This window comes from Dermacentor variabilis, chromosome 4, assembly GCF_050947875.1.
Source record: "Dermacentor variabilis isolate Ectoservices chromosome 4, ASM5094787v1, whole genome shotgun sequence".
NCBI lineage: Eukaryota > Metazoa > Arthropoda > Arachnida > Ixodida > Ixodidae > Dermacentor > Dermacentor variabilis.
In genome coordinates, this window is record NC_134571.1 from 10,241,724 (window position 1) to 10,264,441 (window position 22,718).

The 22,718-nt window shown below is 46.4% G+C and overlaps 1 protein-coding gene across 4 annotated transcripts in view; it reads right to left on the minus strand.

Moving 5' to 3' along the window:
- LOC142578658 (polyunsaturated fatty acid 5-lipoxygenase-like) overlaps positions 1-22,718 on the minus strand; it is a 76,481-nt gene that overhangs the window by 31,614 nt on the left and 22,149 nt on the right. For 3 of the 4 annotated variants that reach the window (XM_075688103.1, XM_075688101.1, XM_075688102.1), the window contains exons 2-3: positions 2,654-2,958; positions 802-1,059 (exon numbers count right to left, since the gene is read on the minus strand). In XM_075688103.1, coding sequence (XP_075544218.1) covers positions 802-1,059; positions 2,654-2,893 — 498 coding nt within the window. In that variant the 5' untranslated portion in view covers positions 2,894-2,958. Of the gene's footprint in view, positions 1-801; positions 1,060-2,653; positions 2,959-18,322; positions 18,343-22,718 lie in introns of those variants that run through there. The other variant, XM_075688105.1, reaches the window with a different exon arrangement.

The following is a 22,718-nucleotide window of genomic DNA, read 5'->3' on the forward strand; positions in this document are numbered from 1 at the left end:
CACACTGCGCCATCTAGTGGCGCTTCTGAGAAGTCCGCGCGCAGCCTCCGAGACGACAAACGTGGGGCGCCGGTGCGTGTGAAAGCAGAGAATTGTTGCCTCGCTTGCATCACATCCAGTGGCGCATACTCATCGGCGCAGGTTGGCAACATGTTAATTAAAGAGCAGCACATGCCCAGTGCATTCGTGGCGCAGTTCGCTAATGACTCAGCGCACTTGGGGCGCAGCTTGCCAAGCGTCGGGTTGCTGAAACCGAGGAATCCGTGAGGCGTGGGTTCGATACCGCCCAGCTTTGAGGAAATTTTTGACGGCATCTTTTTTGTCATTGTGGAGCGGCACACAGCGACTGGCACATACCCAGTCAACCAAGTTGCCATTAAAGCGGTTCGCTAAAGACAAGCAAAGACCGACTGGCACAAACCCAGTGCTCCAAGTCAGCGTCAGAGAGTTCCATTGAATAGCAGTACCATATACCCATAAAAGTCCACTTGTCGAAACGTTGGCTGCCGCTTTTACCTTGTTCTCGCTTTCCTTACCATCTTGAATTTTCATCTCCCGCCTTTCATATGCACACGGTGCCACATATATACTCACTAAGTAAAGTTGGTCCCATCGGTGGTTACGAACCCTGTTCTCTCAGCACAGCAGCCCTATGCTCTAAGCATTCGACCATGGACTACACAGCGACCCAGGTTGGCGGGAAAACGGTTAGGCCCATACAAACACACTTAGCCCTCGGAAGGTACTTCAAGTATGCTAACACATTAATACACGATAAAGGCAGCGTCACGGCTCTAGCACCTGTGTGGGTCCCTCCGGGATCCAGGCCTTGTAGCGGTACAGCTTGCGTTTCCGCTGCAGTTCCTGTCTCCGCTGGTCCTGGTGTGGGTCATCGTGGGGCAGCACACAGTCGTAGAGTGCGACAAAAAAGTGCATCTCGGATGGCAGCCACCGGTGGAAGGGGAACACGTACAGCTCACCCGACAACTGGTCCTGAACCTCAATGCGGTCTACGAACCATGCGTGGCCGAATCCGAAGCTGTCGCGCCATACTTCCACCTGCAAGAGCATGGGTGCCCGCCATTGTGAGCTCGGGGAGAGACGACGAAAAAGAGGAGCCATCGAGTGACACTGCCAGTTCTGCTACTAGTTCTTAATGTCACAACCAGCATATAGACTGATGGTAAATGCTTTCACTGCCTGCTATAACACATCCATGGAACTGAAAAGAAAGACTTTCCATTTGTGGTGGGAAGTGCAAGCAAGAAAAGAGACGTGAGAAGAGCCGACGGGACACTTCATTTGTGGTTCGCGCTTTCTACGAGCAATATCCACTATGTTGTCCGGTTTTTTATCTTGGCTCACACCAGGAGCAGCCGAAGACAAATCGGCCAGCTGGAGCTTCGTAACACGCCACTGAGCGCTCATGCTGCTCCCCATGAAAGTGAATAAAAATAACAATTAGAATAGCCCATATGCATGCTAAATAATATTCGCCGCCTAGGACAAAGAAATGTGAGGATCAAAATGCAGAGGGAATGTGGACGAAGCTGCGGAGGCTGAGTATCCTATGTGATCCCGGGCTCTATTCAGCGGCATGACATTCGATCGCGTAAATGCAGTCACTTTTGCAACATCACCTGTGTGTGCGTGATTCGCATGTTCAAGGCAGTGTATTCCTACCATAGGCTCATAGGAACCCCCTTCGCACCTTAGTAAGGATTTTCATAATTCTTGGCACCTAGGGTTGACTAAAGGCATGAAAACGTAGGTGACTGGAGAGGGACAGCAGAACACGCAGTGATCGGGAGAAGCACTCTCGTATACGGTTCTCTTCTGTTGTTAAATCTCTCTCATTCAGACGGCCAGGCCACATATGTGTCAGCTCTAGCAATTTCATCAGCCCACGAGTCTGAAATGAAAGAGCGACCAAAAGAAGAGGAATCAGCGTCTTCCGCTACGATACCGACATCATGAGACGGTGAGCCAAGTTACACTAAATTTTATGAAGGACAACCCAGTAAAAATATGTACACTACAATCTCGCACGCTTTTATACCACTTCTCTCACTAGCTATACAAAGTCTGTTCATAGACTTCGTGAACTCAATGCTTTAAAACTCAGACGTAACCTGGTTCGTAATGCATGCGCCTCTCCTCACCTACAAGAAGGCAACGCCCTGTCCTTTTCCCGCCAATAACTGTTGAAATGTGGCTATTTGACGTCCTTCTAACTTGTGCAAGTTTGTCGTCTGGCCTGACCAAAACGTGTGATCTATTGTCTGGGGCACATTTTTACACGATAACCTCTTGTTGGGACCATATAGCCCCCACGACTTGTGCAGCCTTGTCCCTTGCTTTTAGCACTACACCATGAAGCAGTGACGACAGGAGGGGCCAAGGAGTCAAAGTGAAAAAAAAGAAACCCTAATATATATGGGAGAGCAAGGGGGGAGAACTTGAGAGAGTAGCCGCCTTCTACTCCTAGCATCTCAACACATGAATGTGCGAGCGCTACCCGTCCTCACCACCATTCTTCCAGAAGACATACAAGCATGTCGATGTGGCAAGACAACAACATACAGAAAGAATGAGGTTTCTCCTCCTTTACGACTATCATGCTGGGTGAAAGCAAATGTTCAGAAATTGATACCTTGGCGAGCGCTCCGAAATTGTGGATTGGTTTAATGGAGAAGGACGACGTTTCGCCTCGTTCGTGGTCGTTCTTGAAGGTGTGGTTGAGCGTGATCACGGGAGACTTCCTGCCGTCGACGTCATGCAACCGCATCCAGACGTTGGCATCGGTGCCGGCCCCGCGTCGGTCGCCGGTTACCACCGAGATGCAGAAGCCGCCCTCGGTGAGCGAGTTCATTCGCGCCAGCACGGGGCCCATGTTCGATCGAAGTGCACGCGATGCCGCCGCTTCGGTCACGCCAGGGGTGCTCGCGCGTTCGGCAGCTGCACGAGAAAAGTTTTTGAAAGATTGTGTGAAAGGCAAGCCAGAAACTGCTGATGGAAACAAATACAGACACTGAAGCCGATAAACTAAGAGCTTTAAGGGTACAAAATAGCGAGCTAAATCAGGCATTGAATTTACTACATATAGAGGCAGCTGTTTCACAGCGGCCAGAAACAGGCAACATCGTAAATGCTGGCATAAAATTTCTGGACACAACAATATACATCGATAATGGGGCACGAAAAATAACGCTGTATAGGAAAGCTTTCGACAAACAACAGTACCTAGAATACATGAGCCACCATCCCAGACATTGCAAAGAAGGCATCCTTTAGAGGCCAAGCCACACGACTACGTCGAATTTGCGTTGAAAACCAAGAGCTCATAGATAGACTCGATCACCTTAAAGAAACCCTGTCAAACAGGAACCACACAAACCGTGCCTTTCAAAAAGCCTACACCGATGCAACCAAACTTGATCGAGCCGAGGTTCTTTAGCACCGCTCTAGGAACACAAGAACAACGCCTCTTCTTACTGCTGAATTCTCAAACGCACTTCCAAACGTGAACAACATCCTCAGTAAATACTACCCAATTCTCACCAGTGACCTGAAACTTAATCAGATTGTTCCCGAACCGTCCAGAGTAGCCTACCGACGCAACACTAACCTTAAGGATATTCTTGTGCATGCCAAACTATGGACAAAGCCCAAGTTGGGAACCGGTTCCTCTGGCCGCCCCAGGTGCTCTACATGCAAACATATTCAATCTACTACTGCATTAAAAAGTACAGCGTCGAATTATTCACACAAGTTAACTTGGAGTTTCACCTGCACATCAAGCAACGTAGTCTATCTACTGTCTAGAATGTGCCGCTTGTAGTAAACAATACATAGGTGAGACTGGACAACAAATTCATACAATACTCAACGTTCACCGCGCAGATACAAAACACAATTTACCTAAAGCAGCAGCCCACCACTTCAATGAACATGGTCATATATTTGACAAAGCAAGGTTCCATATACTACAAACAAATTTCCGTTCACCTCACGAGAGGAAGTGTACGGAATCATAACTCATGCACAAGCTTAAATGACTACACCCAACGGAAATTAATTTGGCACGTGGCAACTTAGAATATTTAAAAGCGGTAACTTAAATCTGAAACTCATATGCCAAACAAGGCATAAAACACATTCTGCCCCCAGCTAACCTTAATTCTCAATCTCACCTTTTCCTCCAGACAGACAGACAGACAGACAACGAACTTTATTTAATCCTGAGGAGCTACCAGGACCTCCTAACGGGAGGCCATTGTAGCCGCTGGCCGCGCCCACGTAAAGGACAGAACGCCGTGACGCTTCGCTCTTTCCTGGGCCCTCTGGATAGCATGGGCTTGCTTTCGGAGTACCGTGCTTCTGATGGCCTCCTCCCATTCGGCTTCGCTGGAGAGGAAGTCGTTAGGCAACGCGGGACATCGCCAGAGCATGTGAGCCAATGAGCAAAAGGTTTCAGTGCAGTCGGGACAACTAGGGTCCACATCCGAGTACATCCTACTGAGGAATCCCCGCGACGGGAAAGATCCCGTCTGCAGCATTCTAAGTGTAGCTGACTGACCTCTACTGAGCTTCGGGTGAGGCAGAGGATAAATTCCCCGACCAAGTTGGTAATGTTTAGTGATTTGATTAAACGTGAGCAGTGGATCGTTCTGCTGAGGCCCTTCCTGCCCCTCCGGAGCCTCCAGACCGTCGCGGCGCGTGAGTTCTCGCGCACGGTCGTGGGCAAGCTCGTTGAGGTTTGGGAATCCCTCGAGAACGTTCGTCCCCACGTGTGCGGGGAACCACGTGATATAATGAAAACCGGGGTAAGCCCTTTTCTCTAAAATAGAGGCCGCTTCTCGTGCGAGGTTACCCGACTCGAAAGCTCTGATTGCGTCTCTCGAGTCGGTGTAAATGTAGGAACGCTCTGTATCACACAAGGCCAGCGCAACCGCAATTTGCTCTGCTATACTCGCGGTGGCCGCTCTGACCGAGGCCGAGGACCGAAGCACCCCCCGCCCGTCTACAACCGACAGCGCGAACACTCTCCTGTTGCCGTACTGCGCCGCATCGACAAAGAGCGCGGAGTCTCTGTCATCTCTAACTTTCTTCAATATGGCTCGCGCACGGGCTTTACGTCTACCCTCGTTATGCTGAGGATGTACGTTCCGCGGGAAGGGCCTCACCAGGTAGGTTGCCCTCGTTTCTCGTGTCAATGTTATACGCCGGTCCTCCATTATCCTAGGAGCCATGCCAACCTCGTCGAGAATTCGCCTGCCAGCTTGGGTCGACGATAGCCTAACCACCTGGGCAGTGACCTGTGCCTCTATGATCTCGTCTATGCTATTGTGCATACCGAGTTGATCTAGCCTGTCGGAGCTCGTGGCAATAGGCAAGCCTAGCACTTTCTTGATGCTCTTGCGCATGAGTGTATTTAATTTGGTCTTTTCCGTTTTTGTCCACACTAGAGCCGACGCCACATAGTTAATATGGCTCATGAGGAACGCGTTGTACATCCGAAGGAGATTGTCTTCACCTAACCCCTTCTTTCGGTTGGACACCCTAGCAATTAGCCGCAACATATTCTCTGTTTTGGCTGTAACGTGGGTAATTGTTCTGGCATTACAGCCCCTCGCGTCTATGAGCAGGCCTAGGATCTTAACTGAGTCGACTCTGCGAATTTTCTGCCCATTATTCGCGTATAATGCCACGGGTAGCTGGTTGAGGGATGTCAGACCCCGAACCCCTTGCCTTGCGGGTCTGTAAAGCAACAGCTCCGATTTATTCGTAGACAGCTTGAGAACCGTGTCCGCAAGGTAAGCCTCCGTCTCGTCCAAGGCCGCTTGTAGAGCTTGCTCCATTTCAGCTAGGGAGCCCCTTGGGCACCAGATCGTGATCTCATCTGCGTAAAGTGCGTGATCTATGCCCTGGAGGCCGCCCAGCCTATCTGATAGACCCTTCATGACTATATTGATGAGCAGTGGCGAGATGACTGATCCCTGAGGGGTACCCCGAGCTCCCAATTCGTACACGCTCGACCGTATCTGCCCCACCTGAATAGTAGCAGTTCTATTCATGAGAAAGGACCTGACGAAGGCCTGGAATTTGACTCCCAGGCCTATCCCGGCCGTGGCTTGCAGAATGTATCTATGAAACACTGTGTCGAACGCCTTAGTGAGATCCAGGGCGAGAATCCCTCTCACGTCCCGGGTGCCGCTATCAAAGATTTGCTTCCTTAGCATTAGCATAACCTCCTGCGTCGATAGGCCGGGCCGAAAACCAACCATATTATGTGGGAAGAGGTTTTTGCGCTCTATGTACCCGGAAACCCTGTTCAAGATCGCGTGCTCCGCTACCTTGCCTATGCACGAGGTTAGTGATATTGGCCTCATGTTGTCCAGATGAAGAGGTTTTCCTGGTTTAGGGATGAGTGTCACTATAGCCGACCTCCATCCGTCAGGCACCTGTCCTGTCTCCCATACCCTGTTGACTTCCTTAGTAAGTAGTTCCACTGCTTTATCGTCCAGGTTTCGTAATAGCCTGTTAGAAACTTTATCCGGACCCGGAGCCGATCTGCTGTTTAAATTGTAGATCACCGCCCTGATCTCTGATTCTGTGAAAGGCGCGTCCAGTTCCTCTACCGTCGCGCACTCGATCTGCGGATAATCCTCTTCCTGCGTCGGCCCTATAGGAAGGTATCTATCCGCGATCGCATTCAAAAGTGACTCTTCAGTACCTCCCTCCTGTTTGTGCCGGTGTATGACTTTACTAAGTGGTTGCCTTTGATTATGCTTTGTCTGCGCGTCACCCAGGAGGTGCTTGAGGAGGTTCCACTTCCCTCCTGAGCGCATGGACCCGTCTACTGCCGCGCAGACCTCGTCCCATTGTAGCCTATTGAGCTCCGCACAATATCGCTCAATCTCTCTATTAAGCTCCGCAACCTTTTTCCTCAGCCTACGATTTAACCTTTGTGTTTTCCACCTCATCAGAATTGACGATTTCGCCTCCAACAGATGCGCTAGGTGCGGATCCATTCTTGGGACCTCCGCTTCTGTTTGTACTACCTTAGTAGCCCTCTCGACGTCCTCTGTTAGCGATTCGATAGCCTCGTCAAACGAGGAAAATGTGCTCGTTCGCTCCTTCCTAAGTTTCCTGAACTCCTCCCAGTCCGTGACTCGAAATACCCTGGCCGGGCGGGCTTCCACCGTCAATGTTACCGCTACTATGAAGTGGTCACTGCCCAGGTTCTCCTGCTTATTGGCCCACGTTACATTACCTACGTTCCTTACACAGGCCAAATCAGGCGTTGTGTCTCGCGCAACTGACGTGCCCAGCCTAGTGGGGAACCCTGGGTCCGTGATTACCGAAAACGCAAGATCATCCAGGATCCTCGTCAGGTTCTCTCCTTTTACAGTCCGTCTGACGTAGCCCCATGCATTATGAGGAGCGTTAAGGTCCCCAGCAACTATCAGAGGAGAGTGTTTGGCTATCGAAGTCGCCTTCCTAAGCAGGGAGTTAAACGTCTGTCTCTGGTCCGACGGTGGGCTATAGACATTAAGCACAAAGACGCTCTGCTTGAGACGCCCGTGCGGTATAACCTCCACGAAAAGGGCCTCCATCTTACCCCGTCCAGACTGGATTGGATGTTCAATAAAGGCTAGATTTTTTTTTATCATCGTAGCTAGTCCTCTGCCTCCCTCGTTCCTGACCGACACAGTGTTGAAGCCAGAAAGGGTAGGGTCGTCACATAGTGTTTCCTGTAATAACAAAATCTGCGGTTTTTCCACCTCATTCGCCAAAAATTGCCGTAACGGAGCCTTGTGCCTTTGAAAACTAGCGCAGTTCCACTGCCATATTACCAGCTCTTTGTGATCGCCCGCCATGATGCTACAACAACATACCTTGCTCCACAGCCGGAGCAACCTCGGAGTGATTCACTGCCTTGCTTTGCGCTCGGACCTTGGCTTTGGCCTTAATCGCCGCCTTTTTTTCTAGTACGGTCACTCTTTGGACCAAAAGCTTTACGCTTTCCTGATTTTCTCTACTTATCCTAAGTAGTTCCTCCAACATCTTTCTTTGCTGGACCTCTCCCTCAGACGTTTCCGAGTCGCTCTCGTCGTTAGGAAGGGGGGCCTTGCGCTTTGCTTTAGTGAGCCCTACGCGGGGTATATGTTCGACTACCTGTGGCGTCTGGTCGCACGCCACTATTTCAAAGGACTTTGGGTTTGCCTTGGCGGCTTTGAGTCGGCGTACCTCCTCTCTAAGCTCCTTAACTTCCTTAAGTAATGCGTCCACGTGCGACCTACTACCATGCTCTGGCGAAGCCGACCGCGTTACCTCCGTGGGTCTCTGTAGCTCCTTCTTCTTCTTCCCTTTGACACAATCTGCCCAGGTAGGCTCCTCCTGGATCCGCACGCTGGACACCGAGCGCCCTCTTGATCTGGAGCGCTGCCTGATTGCACCGCGCTTCTGCGCAGCTGGCGTGCGAGAGCGGCTTCTTTCGGTGCTGCGCTCCTGCACAGCTGGCGTACGCGAGCGGCTCCTGCCGCCCGCCGTGATGACGTCGGTTCCCAGCTTCAGCTGCTCGGCGCGTCGACGCTGCTGCCGCCGTCTTCTTCTGACAATATATGGAACTTGAAATTTGTCCCTACACTCTTTGGCCGCTGTGGGGTGCGGGCCACCGCACAAAGTGCATTGCGGATCGCACTGGTGATCTTCCGCCGGCGATCGTTTTCCGCAGGTGCGACACCACTTGCTTCCAGGGTTGGGACACACGTCAGCCCGGTGTCCCAGTCCTCCGCAACCGTAGCAGACTTCCGTGTGGCGTCGGTAAAGCGTGCAGCGAAACATGCTCGCGCCGCAGGCCACGTAGTTGGGCACCCTCATTCCCTCGAAAAGTACCACCACCGCTGTAGTGTTCTTGATCCGCCTGGCTTCCAAAGCGCCCGGATTCCGATAATTTACAATTCTCGCTCTGAGTTGAGCCTCGCTGACTTCCACGTCGACTCCTCTTATGACTCCTCTACACGTATTCTCGGGTGGGGCCAGGTACGCCGCCACCCCAAACGTGCCTTCACCGAGCCTGATTTGCTGCACTCGGGCGTACGCGTCCGCGTTTTTCTCGTGAGGAGTACACACGACAAAAATGTTCTGAACTCCATTGGGACACATCGTGTCCTCTTCGATTGCGGCCGGAGCCAAGGATGCCGCCATGGCCAAGGCTTGCTCAAAGCGTATTTTACTGACCTTGTTGACATTCAGGCCATCGCGTGGTCTGACAATAATGCGAAAAGTGTCCCTCGGCAGTCGAGGCAGCCTGGAAGCAGCCGTGACGCGTCGTATCGCGTCGCGTGGTGCGGCGGTGCGGCCGCCGTACCTCCGTCTGCCACTTGTATTTCCACCGTCTTGACCCGAAGAATATTCTTCCCTGCGCCTGCCGGGCCGGCGGCCGTACGCCACCTTCCATCCCGCGTCGCATGCCTCTTCTTGCGTAATCTCTTCTCCTTCCACAACGTCCATCCTGGATTCAAAGTCCCACATGCGCGGGAGTAGGCCTAAGCCTACCCTCGCCGTGTTTCAAACACTCGCAGAACGGCAAAATGTCCAAAATGTCCACCGACGAAAATCCGGTATCGGCAGAGTCCTCTTGACGTGCCACGTCGATTAAGGCATAACTCGCCCGGTTGCGCAGAGAGACCCACTCGCAAACATTGATGAAAGCTGGAGCCGATGTCAAAGCGTCCGCTCTAGTCGACTTCTTCTTCCTTCCCCACCTTTTCCTCCATTTCCAATTTTTTCCAGCCTACTACTCAGTTCAACATACTATTTCATGTTTTTACCTTTATATCAACTGTACGGCCCTTTTTCCTATGTACACCTGCCCTCGCCCGCTTCTACTCATGTCACCCTCTTATTTGTTATTCCGGTTTCGGCTCCCCGCCCATTTTTTGTCTGTATTTTATTATATATATTTTTGAAACAGACTCACATACACATTCTAATGTCCCAGACGCCAGGATACATTTTCGGCTCCTCAGCCACACAGGATATCACCATTTCTGTATGCCGCCATAACGACACTTACGTTAAGCTACTGTGGCTAACGTCCCTTAAAGACCATGCCGCTGCCTTCCAGTTACCCCATGCATTGTACCCCAGACACCTTGTCACCATCTTAACGCCTTCAAGATTACCCGACGCATTACTGCTATGCTACTAAATTCATTCTTTCAACTGATGTCTTTTTGGGTCTTTTTTGTTACTCGCGCACCAACCGCCTCACCGGCTCTTCTAAAGCCACAAAAACATGCCGCCAACGACACCCCTGAATGCTCCCTAACCTCTCGCTTCCTCAACACGTCGCCCTTCTTTTCGTCGCCCATGCCCTTCTTTTTCTTTTCTTGTTCTTCCCCCTTGGTGTCCTTTCTCTCTTCCTTTCTTTTTTTTCCTCTTTTCTTTCTCCTTTTCTTTTCTCCCCGCCTTCCCACTCCCCCGCTCTTGTCCCTTCGTCTTAGGAACCACGCTTACAGACATCAGGCGACAGTGCTCATTCTCTTTGAAGTCTCTCCCTTTGCAACCAGCCGCCACTGACCAGAGCCACATGTGACGTCACTCTAGAGCCCTACTAACTCTACTAACCTCGCCTTTGACGAAGATAGCTCCTCAAATTGAAAGATTGGGCAGCTTTTCTGAGGCACTTTACCCCTGTTTAGAACCTTTATACCACAGTGTGCTATTCCATCTGCCCGCCCTTTATTTGATTTTTGGCAGCAGAAATAAGGAAGCGTTGGCGACAGAAACGAATGGTCCTCTCATAATTCCCGTTTTATGCAGCCTATGCACAAAACGGTGACAATTAAATGTGCATGTTAGTGGTACCGGATGCGCGAAAAAACGAAGACATACTGACGACTTCACAAGTAACAACAATATTTCAGGCCAGAATCAAAATATTCGTTCGCGAATTTCTACATTTATTAATGCGAAAGCATTATATAGCTCCTGAGGCGGAAAATTCGGCGTTGACATGACCGGCGTCATCAAACCCTCGACCTTTGGTGGGAGTCGAACCCACGACGTTTGGTGTTAATTAAAGGAAAGTTAATTAAGGTACAGTTAATTAATGTATAGTTAATTAGGGTACTCGGACCCATGACCTGTGGTGTCGAACCCACGACGTTTGGTGTTAGTTAAAGGAAAGTTGACTAAGGCACAGTTACTTAATGTAGAGCTAACGCACTTGGGCGCACGACCTATGGTGTCGAACCCACAACCATTCACGAGAGTCGCACGCATAACATTTGGTGTTAGTTAAGTCGATTTAATTAAGACACAGATTGGTGTTGGGCTGCTGAGCACAAGGTCGCGGGATCGAATTCCGGTCACGGCGGCGGCATTTCAATGGGGTCGAAATGAAAAAACGTCCGTGTGCTTAGATTCAAGCGCACTCTAAAGAACCCCAGGTGGTCCATATTTCCGGAGTCCCCCACTACGGCGTGCCTCATGATCAGATCGGGGTTCTGGCACGTGAAATCCCATAATATAATTAAGACACAGCTAATTAAGATACAGTTATTTAAGGCACTCTGACCAACAAACTTTCTTTGGAGTCGAACGCTCGACCTTTGGTGGGAGTTGAAGCTACTGCTTTTGGTGTTAATTAAAGGAAAAAGAATTCTCCTAGACAGGACTCACTAACGCCATCTTGGCTTCGTAACTTTCTGTCTTTTCGCAAGCAGTTCGCAGTCGTTAATAACTTGGCTTCTTTTTCTGATGTCACATCCGGTGTTCCGCAGGGCAGCGTGCTAGGCCTTTTGCTTTTTTTCTTAATTTATATTAATGACCTACCTTCTCACATTTCCTATTGCAGGCGACTATTTGCTGACGACTGCAACGTATACCGCACTACTGAAAGTCATGATGACCATTTGATCCTCCAAAAGGACCTTAACCTCGTTTATGCCTGGTGTGATAACTGGCTTATGACGTTGAACTCGAATAAGTGCAAAACAATTTCCTTTACTCGTAAAGAGTCACTTTATAACTTCACGTATTCTATAAACAACGTTTCGCTTCCCCGTGCGGTGTCATATTAGTACTTAGGCTTGCATTTTACAGTCAACCTTTCATGAAAATCGCATATCACCAACATATGTGCTAATGCGTCACAGACGCTGGGGTTACTTACGTCGAAATTTCCATCATTGCTCACCTCAAACACACAAATTGGCATACTTAACCTTCGTCCACCCACAACTTGAATTTCCTTTGTCGATCTGGTAGCCTCAAGAGTATTTCATTTCTATACTGGAAGCCGTACAAAATAGAGCGGCTCGATTCATTTTATTTATTTATTTATTTATTTTACCCTCAGGGTTTGCAAATTACAGAAGGGAGGGGCATATTACAGACGAAACTTGGAAAAACAGTTGATACAATCACAATAAGAAGCATGAACAATCACCAGCTTAATAGAAAAATGAACTGAAACAGTCGCATCCAAGATAAAGCAGAGTAATTTGAACATCTAAAACTTAAACAACAATAAGCAAAAAACAGAAGGACCAATTCAATACAAATAATTAAGCAATATTAGGCATGTTATTCAAGAAATCCTTAAAACGCGTTGTATCCGTGATAGGTGTAGCTGCTCGTGGCAGCTGATTCCATTCGGAGGTGGTTCTAGGTAAAAATGCATGTGAATAGGTTACAGTTCTACAACGAGGAACATCAACTTTTTGGAGGTGGTCAGTTCTAGATGAAATGAAAGGAGGGGATTTAATGAACTGATTGCGGAGATGATTGTTGTGATAGTAAATTTTATGAAAAAGAGCGAGCCGGGCTATTTTACGCCAAGTTCTGGAAGGTTAAGTAGTGACTTCATCATGGTAACACTGGCTGTGCGGTCATAATTGGATAAGATGAAGCGAACGGAACGATTCTGCACTCTTTCAAGTTCTTTTGTCAGTGTAGTACCACCGGGATCCCAGATAGATGATGCGTATTCAAGTGACGGACGAATGTAAGTTGTGTAGAGAAGCTTTTTAAGTGATCGGGGGGCCATATAGAAGTTTCTTCGAAAGTACCCAAGTGAACGGTTAGCTTTGGGGACGACGTGCCTCACATGATGGTTCCATGATAGGTTGCTACAAATGTTAACACCGAGATATTTGTAAGATGAAACAGACTCAAGAGGCGTATTATCAAGATGATAGTGTGGTGATGCTAATAAGGTGCGGGATACGCGCATTGATTTGCATTTCGAAATGTTCAATTCCATGTTCCACGTTTGACACTAGGAAAGTATAGTATTTAAGTCAGTCTGAAGTAAGGCAACATCGTCTTGGTTAGTTATTTTCTGGTAAATTACACAGTCATCCGCAAATAGGCAAATCTTTGATGAAATGTTATCGGGTAAGTCATTCATGAAAATTAAAAAAAGTAATGGTCCCAATACAGACCCCTGTGGAACTCCCGATAGCACTGGCTGGACTGGGGAATCATCATTATTTGCGGAAACAAACTGAGTACGGTTAAAAAGGAAAGCTCGAATCCAGTTTAGAACATTGGGATCTAGATTTACCTGGCCGAGCTTAAAAAGTAGTAAATGATGACTAACCTTGACAAATGCTTTGGAGTAATCTAAAAAAAACACAGTCTATTGCGAATCCAGAATCAAGTAAATGATGCAGGTCGTTAGTAATTTCATGCAACTATAACTGCCATTCTAGTATAACAAAAAATAAGCTAGGCATTCCACTCCAGACGTTAAGCATTCGTCGTTCTGTTGCTCTTTTATGCTTACTACACAAATATATTCACAGCGTAACGCCATACTCACTGCCACTTGAAAAACCATTTCGTACATCCAGACTCCTTCATAATCACCTCTTCATCAAACTCATATTTGGTAAAATTAAAGCTTTCAATTCTTCGGCTTTGCCACAAGCCATCGCACTTTGGAACAATCTTCCAGATGCCATTGTTTCAATCACTAACCGCGAACTTTTCCGTGAGCGCTTATATGCACCTTTTGGGAACTGAGACTGCATAATGATGCATTCTTTTGTTCTGCCTACTGTTACTTTTCTTTGTTATTGTTCATGCCCATCAGGTATTTTATGGTGTAATCCCCCATCACTCAATGCTCCGACCGAAGCCTGTGATGTACCTTTAAAAAAATAAATAAGACAGTTACTTAAGGTAGAGTTAATTAAGGCACACGAACCCAGGATCTTTCGAGAGAGTGGAACCCACGACCTTGCATTGCGTGCACCTTGTAACGAACACCATTGGTCACACGACGTTGCGGCGCTTCTGCTGACGTGGTCGCAATGCTTTCACATTCGTCCACGTACGGATAACTAAGTTCCCCTTGAATTGTTTGTACCGCTATTTTTATGTTGAATAAATATCCAGAGCCCTTCCACTATGTGAAGATGCAAGACCAGCGAAGCTGTCTTGCTCAATAGGTATATTAAGTTCTGCATGGTGGTTACGCTGTATGGGTTAAATAGAAGAAGAAACACACAGCTTCGTTGTTTGTTTCGTCTTCCTATATTTATTTGTTTTTTTCGTTATTTAATTAGTTTATTTTTACTCTTTACTTTTCACTTTTAACCAGTAGGCAAGCTCTCGCAAGTATAAAAGACCTAATAAAGAAACAACAAAGAATGAAAGTGTCCAACTAAAGAGATAATATAGAATTCGCTGAACTGTCGAAACGGATCAACAAAGCGAAAATAAGTGACATTAGAAATTATAACGTGAGAAAGACTGAAGAAGCCGTTAAAAATGGACGCATCTTGAAATCAGTGAGAAGGAAACTTGGCATAGGACAAACCAAGATGTATTCAATGAAAGATAAGCACGGTAATGTCATCAGCAGTCTCGAAGGTATAATAAAAGCAGCGGAAGAATTCTATACTGACCTGTAGAGTACCCAGAAGACTCAGGAGTACTCCATTCGAAACAATAATGAACAGGATACAGAAACTCCCCCTATATCTAGAGATGAGGTCAGAAGGGCCTTGTAAGACATAAAAACAGGGAAAAGCGGCAGGAGAAGATGGAATAACAGTCGATTTAATCAAAGATGAAGGAGACATAATGCTAGAAAAACTAACGGCTCTCTATACAAAGTGTCTATCGCCTGCAAGGGTCCCAGAAAACTGGAAGAATGCAAACATTATACAGATACACAAAAAGGGAGACGTTAAAGAAGTGAAAAATTATAGGCCCATTAGCTTACTCCCAATATTATATAAAATATATATCAATATAATCTCAAGTAGAATAAGGTCAACACTGGACTTTAGTCAACCAAGAGAACAGGCTGGCTTCATGGAGGGATACTCTACAATGGATCACATACAAGTCATTAATCAGCTTATCGAGAAATCCGCTGAGTTCAATAAGCTTCTCTATATGACTTTCATAGATTACGAAAAAGCATTTGATTCAGTAGAGATACCAGCAGTCATATAGGCATCGCGCAATCAAGGAGTACAGACCGCTTACGTAAATACCCTGGAAAATATCTACAGAGATTCCACAGCCGCCTTAATTCTAAACAAGAAAAGTAGGAAGATACCTATAAAAAAGGGGTCAGACAAGGAGACACAATCTCTCCAATGCCATTCACTGCATGCTTGGAAGAAGTAGTCAAGCTATTAAACTGGGAAAGTTTAGGAGTAAGGACCGACGGTCAATATCTCAGCAACTTTCGGTTTGCCGATGACATTGTTCTATTCAGCAACACTGCAGACGAGTTACAACAAATGATTGAGGACCTTAACAGTGAGAGTGTGAGAGTAGGATTGAAGATTAATATGCAGAAAAACAAAGATAATGATGGACAACCAGGCAAGGGAACAAGAGTTTAGGATCGCAGGTCAGCCTCTAGAGTCTGAAGGAGTACGCGTTTACCTAGGTCAACTAATCACAGGGAAGCCTGACCATGAGAAGGAAATTCCCAGAAAAATAAAAATGGGTTGGATCGCATACGGCAGACATCGTCAGTTCCTGACTAGAAGCTTACAGTTATCATTGAAAAGGATAGTATACAATCAGCGCATTTTACCTGTGCTGACATATGGGGCAGAGACTTGGAGACTGACAGAGAAGCTCGAGAACAAGTTAAGGACCGCGCAAAGGGCGATGGATCGAATAATGCTAGGCATAACTTTAAGAGACAGAAAGAGGGTGGTTTGGATCAGAGAGCAAACGGGTACAGAAGATATTCTAATTGACATTAAGAGAAAGAAATGGCGCTGGGCAGGTCATCTAATGCGCCCGATTAGATAACCGTTGGACCGTTAGGGTGACAGAATGGGTAGAAAAAGAAGGGAAGCGCAGTAGAGGACGGCAGAACATTAGGTGGTGCGACGAAATTAGGAAATTTGCGGGTGCTAGTTGGAATCGGTTGGCGCAGGACAGGAGCAATTGGAGATCGCAGGGAGAGGCCTTCGTCCTGCAGCGTACATAAGATAAGATGATGATGATGATGATGTCTGTAAAGCTATGGTATAACCACATGCCACGGGCAATGCACGCACGTGAGAAGTAGAAAATTATATACAATGTTGAGCGTTAATATGACCCGAAAATGCGTTAGTATGTTTTTTTTTACTTGAAAACAAAGTTATTTTACTTTTGATTAATATTTGTGTTCTGGGCAAAAAGAAAAAAATAATAACGCGTGTGAGACGCCACGGAAGTGATATGACCTTGATATACGTTTCTCGATACGAAGCGTTACGCAAAAGGCTCTTCACATTGCCGCAACTGCCATTCTGTCATTGGATTCGGTATGTCCAGAAAGCTGTCAGATGCAATTTATATACCTTTACTTCAGCTTTCTATCGTTTTGCAGCACAGCCTTTTCCAAAGTGCGGACCCGTGTCTTAGTGAAAGAGAATAAAAGTGGCATGATTTGGCATTAGGCGACAACTGGTTTGTGTTTTACATAAGCTAAATGACCGCGCTTTCAAAATACAGAACAAATTTTCACAAACGATTTGTCTGTCTACATTACATGTCTCACGCTACAGCCAGAAAAAACAAGGGTGTCTGTAAACGTGGCACTTCTTCGATTTGCGTCACTTATCCTTTCCCTGCACTTCGTGCAATATTACGCGGTAATTAATTCCCTCGGCTTACAATTCACCCAGAGGATTCTAATCACACATGCTGGTAATGCGGATAAAGGCTCTTTGTCAAAATGGTGTTGCTTTACAGCCAAAACTGAAACCCAGGGGTTGAGGTCAACCTAAACGGGTTTGCACGAATTATTTCCTCAAAGCGGAGCAAGGTTGCGACAATGGTTGAATGACGAATAATACGCTAAATGAGAAACTGCAATAATAATTTGCATTCGTCACTCACATAAATACTTTCTTGACGAAGTCTTTCGCAACGAACTACTCACCTAATTATAGAAAATGTTTGAAAGCAGCTGCTCTAAAGAGTGACAACATATTACCTGCACATATGTGCACACGTAATACGTGTGTACATAAGCATGTACGTACGTGTGTCCATAAATGTATACTGACCCCATGTAAATCTGAGTTCCCTTATAGCGTACGCAGCACTGTCGGCACCAGAAGCAATGTCGGAGCATATATCTGAGTTGCTCGAGTAAATATTCCAAGTTCACTTGTTTCATTTGAGTCATAGAAAACACTGCTAGCAATATGTCTCGGCACTTCTGAGCTGTTATATATATATATATTTATATATGTGGCATGTAGGTGTCGTAGTATAATGAAAGCTCTTTTAAAACTTCCTCAGATATATTGCGCTAATGCGTTAGCGTTTCTCAGGACTTTATGAGCGTTCTGAGCACCACCCATAGCTTTCCACGTAGGGTCTAATTAGCCCAATGAACATTATTATTATTATTATTATTATTATTATTATTATTATTATTATTATTATTATTATTATTATTATTATTATTATTATTATTATTTAGTTATTGGGAGGTAAAGCACGCGGTATCGTAACTGTCTCGGCGTATGCACAGTCTTGTATGTGATTATACCTTTTGCGCGACTTTAATGCGAACACAAAAAGTAGGTTAACTTTCGCAAATTTGCTTACAAATATATGAATGTATATGTAGCAATTTCTACATGAATTAGAAATAGCTGCCTTAAAATGAAAGCAGGAGTTATATAATGAAGCCACTTATACAAGCAACAAGAATTTGCCTTCAGGCTACTTGAAATGGAAGGTGAGCAAGAGAAGGGTCTCAAATCTACCGTTACGTCAAAGCATACAAAGTGTATGTCACTAGGTTAACATGCGACGAGAATACCTGCAATGAAGAAAGCCTGGTCTGGTCGCTGTGGAAGTCAGCGCAATGTTGGGACCGTTTGCGTACCACTGCACCTCTTGCAGACAGGAACGAACAAGACAGAGCGTTTTGTTTGGGCGCAAGAACACTACGTATATATGCTTCAGGCGGGGCCTGGACAGAGACTTGGTTTCTTCCGTCATCTTCTCTGGCGTCAGCATAGACCTAACAAATCAATAGACCTAACAGGCCGTAGCTGATAGCTTCGCGGGAGCAGGCAAGTTCTTATAACGGCAGACAGCATATTTTGTCATCTACTTATTTCTTGGCGCTCCGCCACACCAGAGCTCACGCCTCAGCTTTGTTTGGGCCGAACAGCTGTTTTATTGTGTGTGTCTTTTCTCGGCGCTAGTCATGAATGTTTCAAGCAGGAAATAAGGATGCCTGGACAGGAAACACCGGACTTAGAGTTGTGCACGGACGAATAAGCATTGCTTCGTGTTGTTCCTGCTGGTCTACGTGCGCATGTCATTGCACACTTGCGCACATTATTTGCATGCCACATCTTTATTGTGAAGACGCGGTGAGTGCGCACGCGATGCGTTCATAACTAATGCAGCACCTTTGCTTCCCAATAGTGAATAGCGAAACAAATGCGACACGTAATGCTGGTACACATCAGCATGATAGCGCAAGTAGCACCTTACTGGCTGTTGTGTAGGGTGAGATTGAAATGCATGCTTTCTTCCATCACTGACAGAATAAACAGTTCATTTTTAGATGAAACACTCTATCCGTGACACTAAAAAATTTGTTCGCATTCACAATTAGTTGTATAAGCGCGCTCGCAGATGTGTAAAGGAAACCGGTTTTATTAATTTTAGTTGTTATCGCAACATTGATTATTCTACAGAATTTTTATCTCGTGCAACATTACCTACACTCCATGGTCTAGCTTGACATAACTACCTAAAGTTTTTATACATGCTACTTCACAACTGCTTTAATATAAAAGGCCTACAAAGATGCACTGAAACTGAATAGACAAGAGAAACACGTCACACACATGAGTTCACACTCACACAATATTCCTGCAAGAAGAACTCGTTCTCTTACTCATTTTTCCAGAGATCCATATGGGACTGGAATGACTGGTTTAAAATACCCGCAGCATATATTTCCTAAATGTCTGCAGTCGGCAGAAAAGATAGTACTACCTCTGGTATGATTCATCCGTCCTTATGAGCTCGCAAGTTGCATCATGTATAATGTTTTCCCTATCTTTGCAAAATGTTTTCTGTTTACGACACTTTTCACATCGTTGTAGTTGATACTGTGAATTTTTTTCTTTTGTTTAGGCTCTTTATGTTTCTACTGTTATGTGAACTTCTACGCTTTGTGGGGGATCTCACCTCCGTACTCTTGGGACAAAGGAACGACAACACAGTAGTGCAAACAATCACCAGGGCATTTATTGCACCTTTCATAGATCAATGCCTGCTAGCCGAGTTGCTATCCACAAAACATGCCGATGGGCGCGCGACAAATCTAGAAGTCCGACTCACCGTGACCGGAAAACGAGCAAATATGTTCGCCCCATGCTGGATCGCAACGCCTGGTCGTTCGCGCGTACTGTCACGCGAATGGTGGCGCATTCCAAGGCGGCCACGCGAGGCGGTCTCGCAGAAGCATGGGTCGGCGGCGCGCGGGATGTCCACGCCGTTCGCCGACGCGCCGTGGAAGAGACAGCCCGTCCTCCCCTGCGCCCCCAAGTAACCCTGCCGTGAGGCGGCGTTAGCAACGCAACACTCGCGCCATCTCTCGCACTGCGCCCCAACCACATCGACCGCCGCGGGCATCACGCAGTCCACGCGGCGAAGCCGGATTACAGGAGACGCGCCATGCGGGAAAAACATATCAGGGGACGCGCGCGAGTCGCGCATCCCCACAGCTTGTACCAGCATTGTGCATTCTGCATGCTATCTGACTTTTATGTATTTTACTTTTATCTTTTGCAAGTGTCAACAAATGTATTCTTACTAATTGCTCTTGCATTTCTTTTGCTTATTCTAAGCCTCATTTCTGTGATAATTCCTCCCAGGGCCGCTCTCTCCCGATAGCAGTCGACGCACAAACGTCCAGGAAAGCAGCCTCATCGCGTCATTTCCCACCAGTCTATTCCCCGATCCGTAACTCACTCCGGCTGTGTTCAAGTATCTGTTGCTAATTCTTTTATACAAGTTTTACTTATTTCACATCTATACTTGACCGATGGGCTCAATTGCACTTTTTTATTAACATCTCAACTTTAAATTGAGCAAACAGTTTTATATGCCGATGTATGCATACTTGTGGCAGTTTAGCCTGTTATGTTTTTCCGTGCTCTTCCCATGCATTACGCCATTCAATCGCCAACTTCTTTATCCCAGCAACTTAGCGGATTTGTATTCCATTTCTGGTGCATTTTATTTTACACTTTCAGATCTCTTGTACTGGTCCAACGAAAGGATAACGGAGGTAACGTCCAGAGCGTGCAACTCTTCCTTCTGAGATTTTTATGCAAACGTCACTATACAAACGAAGTCGAGGCAAAACCTCATCATGACCAGTACAGCAGACGAAGACTATGCCGTCAAGCTGGGAGTGGTAAACATCAAATTGGAAGGAACCGTGTTTGCGCTCACGCCATACACAAAGCCCATCCCGGGCACTGTCCGTGTGGTGTGCTGCATGGTAGAGCAACAGGCACATCCGAAGAAAGGCTCGCCGAACTACTAGCCGCGAATGACTGCTGTATTCTGCATGCAAGAATGCTAGGCAAGTGAACGTCAACAGTTATCACGTTTGAGGAGCCTCATGTCCCATTCTACGTGAACGTAGCTAGCTCCTACACAAGATGCAGGTCATACAGAAGATCTATCCAATATTGCAAAGCCTATGGAGTCCCTTAGACAGTTTCCCACTCAACCCGATATACATATATACATAGGCGATTCACGTGTCCAGTTTGTAGACACTGTCAAGATTTTGGGGGTAATTTTTAGCAAGACAATGAGCTGGGACACTGAAGTTCAGTTCATTATGAGTAAACTGGCGACGTGCACCGGAATTCTCGCAAAATTTCGGCATTTTCTGCCCGAACGCATAAAATTAATTATTTACAATGCGCTGTTTGTATCCCACCTAAATAATTGTTTCTTGGTTTGGGGTACTACCACTAAAACAAATATTAATAAAATATACATGCTTCAAAAGAAAGCTGTACGCTACATTGCGAACGTAGACTACCTTGCTCACACTCAGGAACTGTTTGCTCGTTACCAAATTTTGCCGATTAATACCGTGTACGAATATTACTTAGCATTAAAATACAAGCGTTGTATCCAAAATAACCAGCTTAGTTTTCTTGAATTACCCTGTCTCACTCAAAATCTTTCAGAATACTCATTTCGCAGAAAAGAAATTTGGCACATTCCCTTCTCCCGTACAATGTACGGGCAACAGATGCTCCGACATAGCCTGCCCACTGTTTTGAATAAATTATTGTCAAGGGGTATAATTCCTGAAACATGTTCACTTGTTGACATGAGAAGTGCACTAATTCACTAATATCTTCTTTTTGAAAGCCGCGTTCATGTATTATTTTTTTTCGTATCTTGCTGCGATGTATCCTGTGTAATTTTATCTTGCTGCTATGCATGTCTGTGTTTTTTTTTCTTTACTATTATGCTGTGTTTTTTCTGTTTATGCTTTGTCCACAAACTCATGCATATACGAGATATTATTGTCCTTGTTAAATAGCCAGAGTGTTACTATGACTTTTACACTTTACGTTTTCGCTGTATGCCTTGTACAGGGGGGCTGGGGCGTCCCTCAAGTGATTGTGTTCACTTTTTGCCCGGGCCTACCCGTATCGTTGATTTTTTGGCGATATAAATAAACTTCAACTTCAACTTCAACTCGTCCACCGGCAATATATCTGCCTAAGCCCCGACAGCGACGTCTGCAATAAGTGTGGAGAGCGAAGCCCTAAACCCTAGCGCAACTGCCAACTGAAATACAAACTGTGCCACCTTCCATAGGAAACGGCCAGTAAAGAATGCAGAAGGAAACTGAAGCCAGCGCCACCTCCTCTGTGGGTGAGGGAAAAAAACAGCTCAGAACAGAGTACAACCACCTTCGAAGGCGACGACAATGACTTCCTCGCCCTCACCCCGAGCATCTCCTGGTCAATCACTCCGGTACGCTAAAGGTCTTGGTCTCGTGGAAGATCCCGGTCCAGGTCGGTGGTGCGACGAGACATCGCGACATAACCCAAAGTCACCTAGGTAGAGATGATAGCGGGCCACAGGAAGGAAATCGGATTACAAAGAAAATCAAGGCATGAAGATACAGTTTCTACGCTAAGACGAGTGAT